The following is a 19,117-nucleotide window of genomic DNA, read 5'->3' on the forward strand; positions in this document are numbered from 1 at the left end:
ATGAAATCTTTTGAAAATATGTAGTGTCTAACACTTAGTATTTAGTATTCATGCCATAAATGGAAACATAAAATAGAAAGATGGAAACCTAAAATATTATTTTTTTAAAAGAAGCAAAACCAATCATCAGACTTCAAGTATCCTGGAGATATCATTTAATGTAAACCCCTTACACCTGACTACCTCAGAATTTTATTTCCCATTCGCTGATTCGTGAACTACAATTCCCATAATGCACTGTTACGGGCCTGTGGTCTGGAGCCGGAGGTTGTTGCAGGATTTTTTTTTTTTAGGAGGCGTGGCTTCCTTGACCCTGGTCCGCTTTGACTCACGAGGGCGGGAGAATCTTGGAGGCCACCATCCCCCCGGTGGGCGGGGCAAGTACTAGGGAGAAACCAATCATGGCTCAGGCTCCAGGACGCGCCGAGCGGCGACGAATCAGAATGCAGCAATCTTGGTCTCAAGTGGCGCGCGTGAATTTGAAAGCCCTGGCAGAGCGCCGGGCTCCTGTGAGGAGAGCTGTGTGGGGTCGCCGAGCGGCGGAGCGCTGTCTGTGTGGGTTCCCTGCCCGAGTGCACGCCGAGCCAGCCGGAGACTGAGGAACGCAGGTAACGTCACGGGGCAGGGGACTTGGCAGTGAACCTGCTGCTCACGCGGGACTCATGCTCCGGGTGCCAGCTGCTCACCGCAGCCGGGCTGGGTCGCCCCTCATCCCCGCAGACTTTGCGTTTAGCTTAGAGGTCGCGCTTGCAGAATTCTGTGGGGCTGACATACCAGATCCGAAGGAAGGAGAAAGGAAGGGAAGAACATTCTAGAGTTACCTCTCTGTGGGAAAAGGCTTGCCTGCGGTGTCTCCTTAGCAGCTGCCTGACGAGCTCCGGGGCGTTTGTAAATAGGGAAGCTCCTGCGAGGGAGCCTAGCTGGGACCTGTGGGGATGACTGTCCTTCCCTCATCTCCTTGCTCAGATTCAAGAAGGGTCCGCACGGGCTCTGCGGCCACCGAACGTGCTGACTGTGGAGATGGTTAGCCCAGAATGTATGCTAAGTGCACTAGGGAGGAGGCCCAGGGTGCCAGGGGAGCCGGGGGACAAGAGCATCCATCAGTGGGCATGGTGGAGGGAGGACGGTGCCAAGGAAGGCCTACCAGGAGTGCTAAAACTTGGCGTGATTAGTTTCATTAAAGGATGGCGTGCCCCTAATTAGGGTCCGCCTGACCTTGTCAGTAAGCTCAACTTTCTGTTCTAAATACGTAGGTGTGGGCAGTATTTCCCCAATCCACCCCCCTTCCCTTCTGTTGCCGTTAAAGTCTCTAATATTATCATTTACTGCTTTGCTTCTCTAACTCAGGATCCTTTTGCCTCAGCTTCCCATTAGCACCCTTACACTTGACTAGTTTGCTCTTTTTTTTTAAAAAAAAAAAAAAAATCTGTTATTTGGAGACAGGCATGCTGGCTCAGCCTGTGATCCCAGCCTTGGAAAGCTCAAACGTTCTCCAGGTTCCTCCTTGGCTACACAGAGAGTTGGAATTTGAGGCCAGCCTCAGCTACATGAGGCACTATTTCCTTGGTTTTTTATTTACAATCGCTTATTTGGAATTCAGATTTTTTTTTTTTTTTTTTATCCTGAGACAAGGTTTCCCTGTGCAGCCCCTGCTGTCCTGGAATTCCCACCTTAGACCAGGCTGGCCTTGAACTCACAAGAGATCCGCCTGCCTCTGACTCCCAAATGCTGGGATTAAAGGAGTTTGCTACCACTGCCCATCTGGAATTCAGATTTTTAAAATACAATTTTGACATATTGCATTTTCTATCCCCTTGATCACTTTGATTATTACCAACCTATTTATTGCTTTTAGGAATTCACTTAAGATGATGGCAGCTTTTACTCCAAGGAAGAGAAAACGACAGATTCTGAATGCTGATAATGGTGATAGGTAAGTCTACATAAGAACTCTTTTGTTTGTTTTTGTTTGACGAGACAGGGTTTCTCTGTAGCTTTGGAGCCTGTCCTAGAACTTGCCCTGTAGACCAGGCTGGTCTCAAAATCACAGAGATCCACCTGTCCCTGCCTCCCGAGTGCTGGGATTAAAGGCATGTGCTTCTACAGCCCAGCTTTGCTTTGCTTTGTTTTGTTTTTTTTTAATTATTTGAGACAGTCTTAACTATGGATGCCAGGCTGACCTTAAAACTCATTGAGATCTTCCTGCCTTTGCCCTCCAAATGCTGGGACTAAATGTAAGTACCACCATGCCCACAGCCGGTGAGAGACAGAGAAATAGATTTTGAAATACATATACATGTACATAAAGCTTCTTTGTAAGTACTGTTTGCTTTTATTTATTTATTTGTTTGTTTGGTTGGTTGGTTGGTTTTTTTTTTCGAGACAGGGTTTCTCTGCAGCTTTAGAGCCTGTCCTGGAGCTAGCTCTTGTAGACCAGGCTGGTCTCGAACGCACAGAGATCGCCTCTGCCTCCCGAGTGCTGGGATTAAAGGCGTGTGCCACCACCGCCCGGCTTTACTGTTTGCTTTTATGAATGTTATCTTTCTGTTTGCCTTTTGTTTTCTTTGTGACAGGGTCTCTCTATGTAGTCTTGGCTGTTCTGAAACTATATGTAGATCAGGCTGGCATTGAACTCATAGAGATCTGTCTCTGAGTGCTGGGATCAAAGGCACCACCAAGCCCGGCTTATGAAAGTTAACTTTAGAACTATATTTAAGTGCTTTATTTAATAAAGACAGAATTTGAGGATTATGTTAAATTAATAGATAATGTGAACCTGTCAAACAATGGAGAGGGATGTATTAGTAGGAAGAAATTTATTATTGGGTCTAAATTTTAAAGAAAAATGCCGAACTTACTGGTGAACTTTGTTTCTTTTCTTTTTATAGCCTATTAACAGATACTTCGTCAAACAAATTAAATTTAAGCTTTTCTGAAAGCCATACTTGCCAAAGCAGTGATCAAAAGGGAGAAAAGTCTTGCTCCTACCAAGGCCATTTCACTTCAAGTCCTCTCAAAGTAGCGGAAAATAATAGGTTGCCATTTGCAAACTGCAGTTCACTTTTTAAATCTGTTGTGTCTACTGCATCTTTCTACAATAAAAATAAGCAGTACCTCAGTCCACTTGAGAGGAAGTTGATAAGAGAGAGTAGATCTATTTGTCCAGCAACTAAAAATGGAGATAAATCCAGTGTGATAGAGAAAATGCAGAGAAAACCAACCCGTACCAAGAAAAGCAAAAAACCACAGAAGAGTTTAACTGCTAACTATCAACCGAATTTTAAGCACATCAAGTCAATATCAAGAAACCCTAAAAGCTCGAAGCCAGTTGTGGATAAAGAGAACAGCTGTTTACCCACAGGAAATCATCCACATACTCCTCCTCGGGTGCTAAGCCAGAAAATAAAACCACAAGTCACACTCCAGGGGGGAGCAGCATTTTTTGTTAGGAAAAGAAACTCTCTTAAGAAATCATCCCTGGAAGATAAGCCATTACAGAAAAATGAACCAGAGGTGGCCGAAGACGCTGTCCCAGAGGCCAAGCGAGTACCAAAGTCCTTGTTGGCGGAAGAGAAATTGAATGTTGAGCTACTGGGTGCAAGAAGTAAAAATGAAGAGAAGCTAAGAAAGGTAAAGTTAAATGTATCATTTTATTTTCCTTTTTGTTTTTCTCTGCCACTGTTAAAAAGTAGGAATTAAAAAGTTGGGCAGTGATGGCACACAATTTTAATCCCAGCACGTGGGAGGCAGAGCAGGCTGATCTCTGAGTTCGAGACCAGCCTGGTCTACAAAAGTTCGTTCCGGGACAGGCTCCAAAGCAACAGAGAAACCCAGTCTCCAAAAGCCAGGGGAAAAAAACAAAAATAAACAAACAAACAAAAAAACAGTAGGACTTGTTACTGACAACTCCCTCTAATGACTCCAGAACTGGTTGCTATTACTGTGTGTATGCGTACATGCATGCACATGCACTCACAATAGAAATGAGAGGCCAACGGCAAGTGTTTCTCACGTGCCATCTACCTCGAGATTTTTTGAGATTGGCTTTCTTCATTGGCCCAGGGTCGTTATGCTACCCTGGTTCAGGGATCACAAGCACCAGGTGCTAGAACCAGGTCCTCACCCTGCACAGCAGGCACTTCAGGCTGTCTCTCCTGCCCTGGTTATTGTTTCTTAAAGTCCATGATGAGAATTAGCCCTTCCTAGTTTGAAAAAGTTTATTTTTCTATTTTTACTAACCTTTAAAAGTTCATTATTATAAAAAGAATGGTCTATAATTATTCATTCTGCCATCTTCATCTTTATACTTTAAAAAAAGATTTATTATTAATACTTTTAATATGTATGAATATTTTACCTGTATGTAGGTATGTGAATGTGTGTGTTTAGTGCCCTCAGTCCAAAAGAGGGAACAGGCCGGGCGGTGGTGGCGCACGCCTTTAATCCCAGCACTTGGGAGGCAGAGGCAGGCGGATCTCTGTGAGTTCGAGGCCAGCCTGGTCTACAAGAGCTAGTTCCAGGACAGGCTCTAAAAGTACAGTGAAACCCTGTCTCAAAAAAACAAAAAAAACAAAAAACAAAAAAAAAAAAAAAAAGAGGGAACAGGAGCTACAGACTAGAACCACCACGTGGGTACTGAAAACCGCACCTGGGTCCTTGGGAAGAGCAACCAGCACTCTAAGCCACTGCACCATCTCTCCAGTCCTTGAAGCTTCCGTTTTTTACAAGTACTGTAGTCTATGTCTATATCTGTGCTCTGACATTTAAAAGATGATTTTAGATGGGAAAACAACTAAGAATTAGGATTTCTTTATTTCTTAACCTGTTCATCATTTTCAGAATTCCTCAGGTGCCGCAGTTTCTTCAAAAGAATGTAAACCTGATAAACATGGTTTTCCTTCAGAGAATTCACTCGGTGAGAACAAGACAAGTAAGTAAGAAAATTCACATTAATCAGGCTAGCAACTTGTAACAGGCTTCACTGTTTAATATGTATCGATATAGAATTATATATACTAATATTTTCTGGGCCTTTAAAAAATTACTGTGCCTATTACTAATATCTGTTTATCTCTAGGGAACCTTTGTCACCTGTGTTTTGAAAAGCAGGAAAGGAGATTGTAGGTTAAAACATCAGACAGGAAAAAAACAAATTTATCCTTAAGTAATTTCTGGCTCGTTCTAAATTCCCTAAGCTCTCTACTATTGTGGGTGTGACTATAGGGGCCCTTATGGCATGGTCATGTGTGCAGGTCAGAGGATAACTTTCAGGAGTGGGTTCTCAGTTTCCACCTTGTTTAGTCAGGGTCTCTCGTTTCTGTGATTCCCACTAACTGGCCTTTGAGCTTCCTTATGATTCTCCTCTAACTCCATGTCCCCATAGGAGAAACGGGATTATAGGCACCAAACTCTGCATCCGATTGTTTGGGTTTTTTTTCTTGTGGTTGTTGTTGTTGTTTGTTTGTTTGTTTGTTTGTTTTTAATATGGGTTGAACTGGGATCAGGGCTCCACCTCAGGTGATTTATCTACTGAGCCCTGTCTATGCTCTCTAGGAAATTAAATGTTCTCAGGTTTTTCTATTTATTCCCTCATTTAAATAAACAAATGAGCTCATGGATGTGTGTCATTATGGGTAAATGAATGTTTATTTTATATTTTGGGCTTAAGTGCAGTATAATTTTTATTGCTCAAATTGTTCTGTTTTGACCATGAAGGTTGTTTTTCAGGTTAGTTCTCTTTGAGTGTTGTCTGATTTCTACATTTGTTATGGGATCATTCTGTATTTCTCTTGCTCTGGCCCTGGAATCAGCAATTTCTCCACAGAGCTTTGACCCCTTTTATTGGAGAATGGTATTTAGAAATCAGGGCTCTGAGTATGTGTTACTAGAGTGCCATCGTTTTCAGGCCCTCTGTCCAGACAGGACTGGAGAGCACAAACAATTATTTCTGTGTGTCTTCGTCTTTTAGCATGAGTTTCATATTGATGTCTCTAGCGTCACAGGATTTAGCCTATACTTTCATAACTTATGTTTTGATTGGTGATCCGTTTTGAATGGATGCCCAATTGTTCTAGCACCATCTATCAGACTACCTTTGACTCTGCCACAAATTTTTGGTTTATTTGTATGGGGCAATTTCTCCTTTGTTCCATTGACCTACCTGACTCTTTTTGGAAATTTGTGTTTCTTGATTATGGTTGATTCTTAAAGTCAGGTAATGTAAGTGTTTTGTTCTTGCTACCTTCAGAGTCTTATGAGTCAGCTTAGTGTTTCTTTGGTAATGCAACTATTGCTCGTTTTCCCCTTAACAGTTTCTCCCGAGTCTGTCATCTATCCCATCTTCAGTGTTTCTTCAGTGAATACAAAAAGGTAGGAATTATTTTTGCTCTGCCATTTTAATTTTATTAGTTATATAGGCTTCCTTTTCTCTTATAAGGCTACTTCATTTGAAGAGCTTCCCCCCCCCATACCACTAAGGGGAAATAATAATATTGAGAATAGAAGATGAGATTAGTTTTTTTTTTTTTTTCATAGAGATGGAATTTATCTTTATGGACTTGAGTAATAATCATTACATTATAATATAGTAGCTAGCTTGTAGTAATTAGGTTATTATTTCACTTAAAGATCCTCAGGACGATCTAGAAGGTACATACTATTAGTATTGTTATAATTACATCTCAATTGAGGAAACTAATTAATTTAGCCACCACTGTACAGCTAATACATGCTCAGTGTTGGGGCTAGGAATAGACTTCACATTTGAATCAAAAGCTCACTGTGGGTTATATTGCCTTCCTAGGTGACACTATATTAATGATAACTAAATTTTAATGAACATTTATAATCAATACAGGTATTAGTATCTTGCATTTTACAAATGGGAAAAACTGTGCCCAGAGAAGTAAATAATTAAAAGTGGTTTAGTGCTATTTTAAGCTGTGGCTGAAGCTAACTAAATACCGTGATGGGGAGGTGGTGTGGGTAGGCAGAGAACATGACAAGTAGAAGATCCAAATTTTGTATTGTCTGAACATCTTGCTAAAAAACACCCATTTGGTGTTGAATGACCAATTATTCAGCAAAGAAATTTTTGGCCAAGTTTTCTCTCTCCCTCATCTTTCTCCGCTTCCTCCTCCCCCATCCTCTCATGTGGACCCATGTGCACATAGACTATGGAAGCCTGAGGTCAACCTTGGATGACATTCTTAAGGAGCCATCCACCTGGTTTTTTGAGATAGGGTTTCTCACTGGCACATAATTACCCAAGTAAAGATTGTTGGATCCTAATATCCTGGTGTCTTTGATTGCCTTGGATCTATGAGATTCAACATGAACATCTACTTAGGAATTTTCTTTATTTAAATGGGTAAATAGCCGTGCGATGGTGGCGCACGCCTTTAATCCCAGCACTCGGGAGGCAAAGGCAGGCGGATCTCTGTGAGTTCGAGACCAGCCTGGTCTACAAGAGCTAGTTCCAGGACAGGCTCCAAAGCCACAGAGAAACCCTGTCTCGAAAAACCAAAAAAAAAAAAAAAAGTTCAAGGCCATCCTAGGCTACGTAGTAAGTTCAGGACTATCCTGGGCTACAAGAGACCCTGTCTCAAAGAAAAAAAAAATCAAAGTTAAATGGGTAAATATTGTCCTAAGATCTAACAGTAAAGAAAAGTCCATTTTTCGAGCGAAGTTAGCTTCCAAAGTAATTCTGTGTATGTGTGCCTGATACTACAGGGAAAAGTTCTTTGGATATAAGTCAGATCTGAATTTGAGTCTTGACACTGAATTTCTTTATTATGTTCTTTGATTATTTCTCTGGGTGAACCTCAAGCTTCCCACTGTTCAATGATATTTACCAACTTTCTCTTTGAAGGTCTCCACCTGAAGAACAGTCTTCTATGGAATCCACTGCATGTACTAACTTCTTGAAACAGACAATTGCGCAGAAAAATATGAATTCCAGAGATACAAATAAAGGAGGAAAAGACCAGCTCATCATTGTAAGTAAATTTAAAATAAACCCTTTCCACAAGTAGAACATGCAGTCAGCCTTTCAGCGTGGTCTTCTTGGGTTATAGATTTCCAGGTTTGTAATTGCCAGTTTTGTTGCGGTAGCATTTAAAGCTAGCCAGTACTTTGTAGCTCATAGTGCTAGTGTTTGAGTAGGAATGGTTTCTTCCAGGTCAGAAATTAGAGCTAAGTTTAGCAAAAACTATGGCCATGGACTGGAACCAGTTCCATAATCCGTGAGCTGAAAATAGTAGTTAACATTTTTATGTGGTTTTTGTTTGTGGTTCTAGGAATTGAGCCCCATGGTCTCCTTCATGGATAGGCAAGACTCTACCACTAAGCTACACTGCACCCACCTACAAGGCTTTTTATTTGGGGACAGAATTTTACTAAGTTAACATTCCTTCTACCTCAGCCTCTGTGATAGCTATAAGTCTGTACCTCCAGGCTTAGGCTTTCGGACGTTGTAAAGCAAAGAGAAGACTAGATGACTGCATTAGTTACTTTTTCCTGTTGCTATAATAAAAATACCATGAGTCATGGAGTTTGTTTTGGCCTTTGGTTCCAGAGGGGAGTCATCATGACACAAGAGCAGGCAGCCAGAGTAGGGAGCTGGCTAGCTGCATTTCAGCCTCACACAGGAAGCAGAGACAACAGCAAGAAGGGGCCAAGTCTATAAGCTCTCAAAGTCCACCCCAACTCCAGTGTTGTACTTCCTCCAGCAAGGCTCCATAACCTTCCCAAACAGCACCACCGGCCAGGGACCAAGTGTTCAAATACATCTCACTCAGATACAGCAGTGGCAAACCACACGTGATCTGAAAAGCCTGAAGTATTACCTTCTACCTTTTCACAGAAAAACTGCCAATCCCTGTTAATAATTCAGAGTCTAGTATTTTCAAGGGCATTAAACACAATACTTTAAGAGAATGACATTTGTAGAACTTTATCAATTCTTGATGCAGAACATTTTAGTATTTAAGAATAAAGAATTTAACACTCTAAGTGACTTAAGACAAAGCAATGATTAATACAGAAGTCTGAGAATGTTGTTCCTTCTCTTTGATATGAGGCTTTTGCTTTTTCTTGCTCTTTCATGTCCTTCCTAAAGAAGGTCCATTGTGGGCCTGCAGAGATGGATCAGTAAAGAGTACTGACTGTTCTTCCAGAGGACCTGGGTTCAAATCCCAGCACCTACATGGCAGCTCACAACTGTCTGTAACTCTAAGATCTGACACCTTCACACAGACATACGCGCAGGCAAAACACCAATGCACATAAAATAATAAAAATTAATAATTTTTAAAAAGATCCATTGTTCATCCACTTATTGGGGTTTATGCTTTTGTTTGCTTGCTTGTTCTTCAAGGACGCGGGTCAGAAACATTTTGGGATGACGATATGTAAGTCTTGCGGCATGATCTATACTGCTTCCAACCCTGAAGACGAGATGCAGCATCTCCAGCATCACCACAGATTTCTGGAGGGAATTAAATATGTGGTGAGTCGAGAAGGCTTAACTGTATGGAAGGCAGTTTGTGCCATTGTTGGAAAATCTATATATCCATAAATATTTCACTACTTGCAGTAGAGCTTAGTTAGGCATCTTAGCTCCCACCTGTGATCCCAGAACTTGGGAAGAGTTTGAGACAGGAGGATCGTAAGGTTGGGGTCACCACACCTGAAGAACTGTCCTGAAGTGTTGCAGCATTAGGAAGGTTGAGGGGAAGAGTAGTTGCTGCACCAGATGTGACTGCATAGGAGCCTAGAACCCCAGGGCTGTAGGGAGTGTGGAAAAGGATTTCTGGGTTACAGATTCAGTGAGGACCCTGTCTCAAGGAAATAAGAGAATGAAAGAGCAGGACACGTAATGTCCTCTTCTGACTGGCACACACACACAATCCTGAGAAATAAAAGTAACTGAGGTTGATGATATAAAAAAGCTAGCTTTGTTATCCTTCAGTGCCAGGCATCAAGGACGGTCCTTGCATACACTAAGCACATATGACGGAAGCTGTAACCAAGCCTGCTAGGTTGTACGGAAGGCTGTTCAGATTCCTCAGTCCTGGTGTACTGGATTAGGTAGACCCTGTACTCTGCGGGATATTGGATTAGAGTGGTATGAACATGTACTCTTTTCACATATGGGGCGAAAGTATAAGGACATCGCCAGCGCATGTTTGTCACATATGCACATGCATGGAGAAGGTTCCCCGACAGAAACCATGGGAGTAGAGAAATAACCGAGCACAATCGGTAGGCTTTAGAGGACTGTATCCCTGTAAGGGTCTACACACTGAGAGGGATGTGGGCAGAAACACTAAAGGGGGAATATGTGAATGAGTTTCTGCATTCCTTTGTGTAAAACCCATTTTCTCTCTACTGTGACAAAATACTTGATAGGAATTAATTTAAAGAGGGAAGGGTTTTTTTATGGATTATAGTTGAAGGGAGCCATCCCACCATCATGAAGACATAGCTTCTGGCATGGTAGCAGGAGGCCAGCATTGTTGTTATCCACGTTCAAGAAGCAAAGAGTGAACAGGAAATGGAACCCAACTAGAAAAGTACCCCCAGTAGCCCACTTTCTCCATCTAAACTCCATTTCCCAAAGGTTTTATAACCAACTCAAACAGCGCTATCAGCAGGGTACAAGTATTCAAGCAATATAGGATCAGGCCTATGCTGAGTTGCTGAAAGGTAGGGAGCATTTGGGCCTTAGTATTTCCTGGGTTTATCTCTCTCTCTAGTCCATTTGTATCCTCTCTTTGTGATCTTTCACTTCCTGGGACTCAGCTTGCTGCCCCCGCCTACTCATAATTTAGCAGATCTTACTCATGTCCAGTGCGGGCTACGGGTGCTGAGTTCAGGATTGCAGTTGCTGCATCTTGCCCACAAGATGGCGCTTCGCAGCCCTGCTGCCTGTCTTCTGGCTCTATTTTCTCTTCTGTGATGTTATCTGAGTCTTAGAGGGAATGGTATAAATGTCATGTCAGGGCTAAAAGCTTGTTTTCAGCACTTTGAACAGCCATGAATATTTTCCGCCATTGACCACAGGGAGAATTGTCTCTGATTAAGGCTAAGTACCCTTTGTCTACGCTGTGGGTAGTCGAGGCCAGAACCTCCATCTTGCCTTTCCTGTCACTCACTGTTTGACCACCAGTCCTCTCCAAACCAAAGTATTTTATGTGTTTGTTTATAAATTAATAATTTTTTTTTCTCTTTCCTCCCTTCGGCAGGGCTGGAAAAGAGAGCGGGTAGTAGCACAGTTTTGGGATGGGAAGATTGTGTTGGTCCTGCCACAGGATCCAAGTTATGCCATCAAAAAGGTATGGGATTATTTTTCTCGTTCTCTCCTCACTCAAACCCACCATAGTGAACTGTGGAATGGTTTGGCCAGCAGCCTTCCTTGTTGCATAGGCCTAAGCGTTCACAGTTCATAGTGGCTCATACAGTGTCCAGGTCGGATGTGTTAGTTCTCAATTGATGCTGCTTCTGTTTCCGAGTTGAATGTCGCCAACAGGAATAATAAATAAAGCTAAAAGTCTGCCTGGTGCCTCTGCCTCCTCCTCTCTCCTAGGATTCTGAGTGTCTGTTAAGCGTTCTTTTAAGTGGTTTCTTAAGCCCTTTTTCCCAAGTAGCAGGTGTGTGCATTGATTCTGAAATAAGTTTGAATGTATATAAATTAAAAGAAATAGAAACAAAAGATGCTAAATGATAGTGATCGTGTTTGTGAGTATACACAAATTCACCTTCTGCTCTTTACCACTGTTAGGTAGAAGATGTCCAAGAGCTTGTGGATCTGGAATTGGGCTTCCATCAGGTTGTTCCCATGTGTCCAAACAAAACCAAAACTTTCCTCTTTATTGATGAAAAGAAAGTAGTGGGCTGTTTAATAGCAGAGCCCATCAAACAGGTATGCTGCATGTCCTGTCGGTTACTAAAATAATTTACACTGTATCTAGTATTTTGTCTTAAGCAGAATAAGTGTTGTTTTTATGTTTTCCTACCTGGGAGTATAAAAATATAGTGATTTTTATATAAGAATCTGTAGACCTAAGTTATTACATAGCAGCTTAGTGGATGTATTTAGCAAAATCATTGCTTATTCCTCGCTTAGAATGTGTTTTTTTGTTTGTTTGGTTTTTTTTTTCGAGACAGGGTTTCCCTGTAGTTTCTAGAGCCTGTCCTGGAACTAGCTCTTGTAGACCAGGCTGGCCTCGAACTGAGATCTACCTGCCTCTGCCTCCCAAGTGCTGGGGTTAAAGGTGTGCGCCACCACCACCCCGCTTGTTTTGTTTTGTTTTTAAGGCAGGGTCTCTAGCTGTGACTGGCCTGGAATTGAATACATAAAGATCCTCCTGCCTCTGCCTCCTAAGTCTGGGATAAAAGGTGTATGCCACTATACCCAACTAGAATCTATTTTAGACACTAATAAGCAGTGTTCTAAAATAGTTATCTTGTTATTATAAGTTAGAGAAAAGGAACTTGTTTGTATTAGCAGTAAGGCCAAATATTCATGAATTGTGAGTTATACCTTAATGAAGTTGGTTCTGTGAAAGAAAGCAAAGAGACTACTTTGGCTGACAACAAAAGAACCAAGGGTCAGCAGTAGAACATTTATGTGGCTAGCATGCAAAAGATTCTAGGTTGATTCCAGTATCACTTTGTGTTTGTACACATGTGTGTGCATACTTGAAAATGTTGAAATTACATCTTCAGTGTTTCCCTCACAGGAAATAAGTATGGCGATAAAATGTTGACTTCCTTGATTCACTTAGTTAACTCATAATGTCTATAACTACAGGTTAAAACACCAACTTACACTTTTTGTAAGAAATTCTTTGCAAGATGATAAGTTGGGCCTTGAAGTTGGGATCTTCCTGCCTCAGCCTCCTGTGTTTCAGGCCTGTGCCACTGGGTCTGGCTTAACTATATCTTAACTATACTGGGCTTTCCCTATACTTGTATAAATGTATACATTAAAACATACAAACACACAGAGACCTCCAGAACTTACTCTGCCTAAATGAAGCATTGACAAGCATTCTCCACGACCTTCCCCCACTGTCTTCTATTAGTACTTGTCGATAGCTATTTTACTCTCAGCTTCTATGGGTTCGACTTCTATGTTCTGTATTTGTTCAACTGTGCAAGATCTGCCATTTAGTGATTGCCAGTTGTGCTTGGCATGTCCTATGGGTCCATCCAATGACAAGATTTCATGTTATGGTTGAATAGAATTTCCTTGACTTTTATTTTTTCATTGATGGATACTTAAGTTGATTCTGGGCCCTGTGTAGGTTCACTGTGTGTGATGCTGCAATGAACCTGAGCAGTATCTTCAGCCTCCTATGTTTTCTTTCGGATACATTACGTTGAAGTGGGAGCACGGAGTCAAAGTTTTTGTTGTTTTGATTTTGGTATGTTTGTCTTGAGAGATTTCTGTACTGTTTCCACTGCTGATTATTATATTCCCACCAACTGCATATATGGGTTCCCTTTGTTCCCTCTTTGGCCAAAACTTTTTTTACTTTTATATAATAACCATTCTAATGGATGTGATGTGATACCTCTTTGTTCTAGTTTGCATTTCCGTGATTATGGTAGTATTGAGCATTCCTTTAACACCTGTGAGCCATTCGTGGGTCTTTTTCAAAGGGGGTAGTTGGGTCCTTGTCCCACTACTTAAATTTTATTTTATTTTGATTGTGTATGTGATGGGTCAGAGTGTGGCACATGTGTTGTTGCTTCTTTCCTTCCTCTGTGAGATCTAGGGAATAAACCTCAGATTGTCAGGTTGTACAGCAAATGCTTTTTCTATTGAACCATCTTGCTGGACCCTTGTTTCATTTGGAGATTTGCAGTATTTTCTTCTGTTGAGTTCCTTTTTTATTTTGGACTTAAACTCCTTATAACATGAATGGTTTGTAGATGTTTTTTCCTAAAATGGTCTTTCACTATGTAGTGTCCTTTCCTATGAAGAAGCTTTTTAGCTTAATATCAGCCTGTGGTTCATAATCATTTGTTACTCCAGTTCCAGTGGATCCAGTGCCCTCTTCTGACCTCTTCAGACACCAGGGTCATAAGTGCACATGCACACATGGCAGAAGGAACACTCATACACATAAATATAAGAATTTAAGGAATAACAATAATTTTTGGAGCTTGATTAACTACAGGCAGGTTTTGTTTGAAGTTTGAATTTATTTATGTACTTTGCTTTGTAAAAGAAAAGTCTGTAGATGTTACTGTGTGCTATTACAGGCCTTTCGTGTCCTATCAGAACCAAGTGCCAGTAAAGAATGTTCTAGAGCTTGGCGGTGTTCAGATGTACCAGAACCTGCAATCTGTGGGATAAGTAGAATCTGGGTCTTCAGACTGAAAAGAAGAAAGCGCATTGCAAGACGACTGGTAGACACAGTCAGGTAAGGAGACCTTAGAGCTCTAGAATGGTACACAATGACTTACTAGCATTCCCAGAACCTCCCTTGGCTCATGAGCCAAACAAAAGAATTTCATTAAAACATTACTGTATAAATACTGTCAAAGACTAAGTCAAATGTTGATAAGAAGGGAATAACTCTTATGTATTCCATGCCAAACTTAAATATAATTCTTTTTCCTTTCTTGCATTTTCTTTTTCAGATGGATTTTATGGTTGAGATAGGGACTCATTCTTAGACCTGACTGACCTTGAACTAGTGATTCTTCCATTTTAAGTGCTAGAATTACAAACATGCACCTCATTTTGTCTAAGATTTTTTTTTTATGGCAGTGTTTGCATATATGTATAAGCCACGTAAGTGCAGTGTCTTTGGAGGCCAGAAAAATATATCAGATCAACCCTGGAGCTAGACCTAATGTGGGTGCTAGTAACCAAATTCAGGTCCTCTGCAAGAGCAGTCCTGTTTTAGTCACTTGTCCGTTACTGTGACAGAAAGTATGACCGACCAAGGCAACATATAAAAGAAAGTACTTAGTTTGGGGGCTCACGGTTCCAGAGGGTTAGAGTTCATGACCATAGTAGATACCAGGAAGGCGTGTTCCTAGAGCATAGATGAGAGCTCACATCTCATCACAGAAAGCTACTGGCAATGGTGCGGGCTTTAGAAATATCAAAGCCCGTCCCCAGTGACATACCTCCTAATCCTTCCTAAACTGTCCTACCAACTAGGAACCAAGTATTCAAATAAATATGAGTCTATGGGGCCATTCTCTTTTCACATATCTACAAGTGTATATGTATTCCCAACCACTGAGCCATCTCTTCAGCCCCCAGTTTAATTTTCTTAACAAGAACATTTATGTTCTTACATAACCACAGAATGGTCAAGTTCAAGGGACAGTATCAATATCTTTATCTGATTGATAGTCTAGTTTTCATTTTCATGACTTATTCTCAAGTGCCTTTTATTAGGGTTCTCCCCCTCCCCATGCAGGGACACACTGTATAGTGATTGTAGATCAGTGGTTCTCAACCTGTGGGTCGACCATTGAAAAACATACATATTTTTCATGGTCCTATAGTTATGAAGTAGCAACAAAGATAATTTTATGGTTGGGGTTACCACAACATGAGGAACTGTATTAAAGGGTTACAGATTTGGGAAGGTAGAGAATCAGTGCTTTGGATGTTTACTTTTTTCATATTCTGTTTGACATAAAACTTCCTGTGTAGCTTAAGCTATCCTTGAGCTAAAGATGAGCCAATGATGCTTCTGCCACAGCCTGTCAGGAACTGCCAAGTGTTTGATGCTGTGTGCAGGTTTGCTTAGACTATCTCCAATAACCTGGGGTATCCCGTGGCACCTTTGTTTTTTACCACATTGAAGAATTTGAAGTGCTTTCTTTACCTTTTGGTGACTGTGACAGGGCGCTTAACATGGTTTAAAGTGGGGTGATTTACTTTGACTCCTGGTTTCAGAAGTGTCAGTCCATCATGACATCACCGAGGAGCTCAACAACTGAGCTCACGGTGTCTAAGAAGCAGAAATACAGGGGAATACAGGAAGAAGCAGGTGTAAGACAGAGCTCCTAAGAACATGCCTGAGCAACATCTTTCCTCTAACTAGGCACCACCTCCTATTGGCCATTGCATGAACACATCAAGGATAAATCTGAGATGAGAGCCTCACGATCTAATTACATGTAGATTCATTTAGATACATCTGGAGGTGTGCTTTACCAGATCATCTATGTCTTAATTCAATGAAATTGACAAAACTGGCTATCAGAGGAATATAGCTATTTATTTTACAGAATTCCCTTTAGGATTTGGGGTTTTTTTTTTTTAACATTTATTTATTTTGTTGGGGGTGAAGGTGGGTAACATGTGCCGTGGCATGTATATAGAGGACAACTTGGAGGAATTTGTTCTCTCCTACCACCATATGGACACTGGCGTTTGAACTTGGATCTTCAGACTTGGCAGTAAATGCCTTTTTCACCAGCCTTGAACCCCTTTTAACTACTTCCATTTTCAGTACTTTTAATTATAGTTGAACAAGAGCAAGGAAGCTTTAGATTTGTTTTGAGAAAAATAGTTTTTCTGTGATGGTGGTGGTGTGGTTATTTTATGTTTGGTGTGTACATGCCATGGCACACATGTGGAAGTCAGAAGATAAACTTGAGGAAACTGGCTTTCTTTTTCTTTCTACTCTGTGGACCTTTGAGTTTCTCATCTGAGAATCCAAGGCATTCTGGCACCAAAAATAGTAGTACTTTTTAAAATCAATTATCGTTTAATGCGTGTGTTTAATTGAAATCTAAAATTTTAGTTGATAAATGTGATGTTTTCTCTCTTTTTATTTTGTAGGAATTGCTTCATGTTCGGCTGTTTTCTAAGCACTAATGAAATTGCATTTTCTGACCCAACACCAGATGGCAAATTATTTGCAACTAAGTACTGCAACACCCCTAATTTCCTTGTATATAATTTTCATAGCTAAAGTCATTTGCAACCACAAAACTGGTACTGTGTGAAGTTCAGCTAAATAACTAGTGTCAGAATGACAGTTGTAAAGCTTGTACACGTGTGCATACCAGTTTTATTTCTTATATGTTAGAATTTATTGAACTATTTGGGATTCAAAGAAAAAAAATCTTTGGATACACTGAGTTCTTAATATTGAAAACCTAGGTGGCTTCTGCAGAACCTGGGCCACTTTATAAAGGATCACATGAACACACTTCAGATCATGGTTGTCTCATGCTCCATCAGTAGTGGCAAATCTAAACACAGACAATGAGATCACTGAATTCCTTATGCAACATTCTCACTTTGTAAACATACTGTAGCAGCTAAGTTGAATTACTTAGAAAGTATTTTGAATTTCCTGTTTGTAATAAGATAGCAGAAATCATTGTCTCATATCCATTTATATAAAATAGTTCTGTAACAGTATTAATCCCTTAAAGTTAATCAAAAACACACTTACCATAAAATTATGAGACTGTATTGGCACTGTTATCTGATGTTTTTATTGCATGAAAATGCTGCCAGGTAATTGAAGTCATGAACCAAACTAGTGGACCTAAGAACATAATGACTTATGGAATGCTCTGTCCACTTAAGTGCATTCAAATTTCTAATATAATTTGTATGCTCGTTTATTTTTAAAGCAAAAAATTACTCAGATTGTTTTAGTTCTTAAAGGTTATTTAACTGATATCTGGCATGAGACATCAGTTTTTGTATTTAGGTTTTATTGTTCATTGTAAGATTGGTTCATCTTTAGTCTAATTTGCCTGTACTACTTTCCAAGACCAATATGGAAGTGTTAAAATTGTGTGTAATTATGCAAACATTTTAATGCTACTTTCTGCACAAGATGTCTTTAAATGTTTTATTATAAATTTTATTAATATTATTTCATTGTTCAATGACTTATGAGAAACCAATTATAATTGTTTTATGGTTGTCATTATTAGTGTTTGTGTGTGCATGTGTGCATTTCAAGGTACCATATGGAGGCCTGAGAACTAACTAACTACTCTTGGAAGTCAGTTCTTTTCTACCATGGGTTCTAAGGATCCAAGTCAAGAGGCCAGGGTTGTACAAGCACATCTACTGAGCAATCTCACTGGCCCCAGAATTCATAACATCCTGCTAATACTCCAATGTTATTTTTTAGCATAAATATCTTTGAAAACAAAAAAAAAACAAAACTATAGAGATTATGCTAAGACATAGTTTCCCTATCATCCTACTTTGGGGTTTAGATACATCATACAGATGAGTTTTGCAGCTTAATTCACTTAATGTCTTAAGAGGTTTCAAATGTACACTGGTTTGCTATCGATACTGTTGCTTTGTTTACTGTTTGGTTTCACACCCAGGAAGTTTTGGTATTTAATAACAGCAATGAGTACATGGAGCATTTAGATCTTGTTTCTAATACCGTTCTAAAGAAAAAAAAGAAAATCTGGAGTTGCTGGGTCAGAGATTATACAGAATGAGCCTAGATCTAAATATCAAAAAGTTTAAAAAGGAAAGCTAAATCTTATGGTGCATGTCAAGAGAATACTGGCGCTCAGAGCCCCCAGTAGATACACTGCGACCAGCTGATCTGAATAACCACATCAAGTAGTGTAATAAATGAGTGAGTCCTTACTGAAAAATTAAATTCACATGTTCCAAGGCAGACTGCACATAAATGAATACTGTATTAGCTAGCAGATAACCTGCTGATCAGTTGACAGCATCACCATGTTGATATTTGGTTTGTTGTGTGAGAATTTACATTTCTCAAGTTCTATAATCCCATGTGAACATGAAATAAACATCAGGTCTGTTGTACAAAATTCCTAAACCACCACACCCTGACATTTAGTAGTCAAGCAAGGGGCTGTAACATTCCTGAGTGGCACTTGAAAGGGATCTTGGAACAGAAAGGTAGTCATTGAGCAATAAATCCGAATAAAGTGTGGAGTTGAATTGCATGCCAGTACTGGTTTATTGTGAGAAGCAGAGTGATGTAAAATGATATATGGAAAATGGGATAGCCATAGGAAATGGGAATAAAACCCAAAAAGTACCAGTTTATGTGTTAGAGCCAATTCATGCTTTGTGGTCTGTAAGCAAGTCACTTGAGCAAGCCTACTAAAA

General features: G+C 40.3%; 1 protein-coding gene across 1 annotated transcript; it reads left to right on the plus strand.

The window, feature by feature from the left end:
* Positions 1-400: 400 nt before the first annotated feature.
* Positions 401-17,529, plus strand: Esco2 (establishment of sister chromatid cohesion N-acetyltransferase 2). The gene is made up of 11 exons (XM_038310451.1): positions 401-608; positions 1,856-1,933; positions 2,889-3,630; positions 4,840-4,930; positions 6,312-6,369; positions 7,871-7,997; positions 9,377-9,508; positions 11,247-11,336; positions 11,783-11,923; positions 14,275-14,435; positions 16,826-17,529. Exons 2-11 carry the CDS (start codon positions 1,869-1,871, stop codon positions 16,956-16,958), a joined length of 1,740 nt encoding a protein of 579 aa, XP_038166379.1. The 5' UTR covers positions 401-608; positions 1,856-1,868; the 3' UTR covers positions 16,959-17,529.
* The last annotated feature ends 1,588 nt before the right edge of the window (positions 17,530-19,117 follow it).

Source organism: Arvicola amphibius, chromosome 13 (genome assembly GCF_903992535.2).
Source record: "Arvicola amphibius chromosome 13, mArvAmp1.2, whole genome shotgun sequence".
In the NCBI taxonomy this organism is placed as follows: Eukaryota; Metazoa; Chordata; class Mammalia; order Rodentia; family Cricetidae; genus Arvicola; species Arvicola amphibius.

What these genes read in the sequence shown, in the direction of transcription:
- Esco2 (XM_038310451.1), top strand. Translation starts at nt 1,869, where the DNA reads ATGATGGCAGCTTTTACTCCAAGGAAGAGAAAACGACAGATTCTGAAT. An exon ending in TCTTCAGTGAATACAAAAAG is followed by an intron (nt 6,370 to 7,870) that starts GTAGGAATTATT and finishes TTCTCTTTGAAG; the next exon opens with GTCTCCACCTGAAGAACAGT. An exon ending in CAAGTTATGCCATCAAAAAG is followed by an intron (nt 11,337 to 11,782) that starts GTATGGGATTAT and finishes TACCACTGTTAG; the next exon opens with GTAGAAGATGTCCAAGAGCT.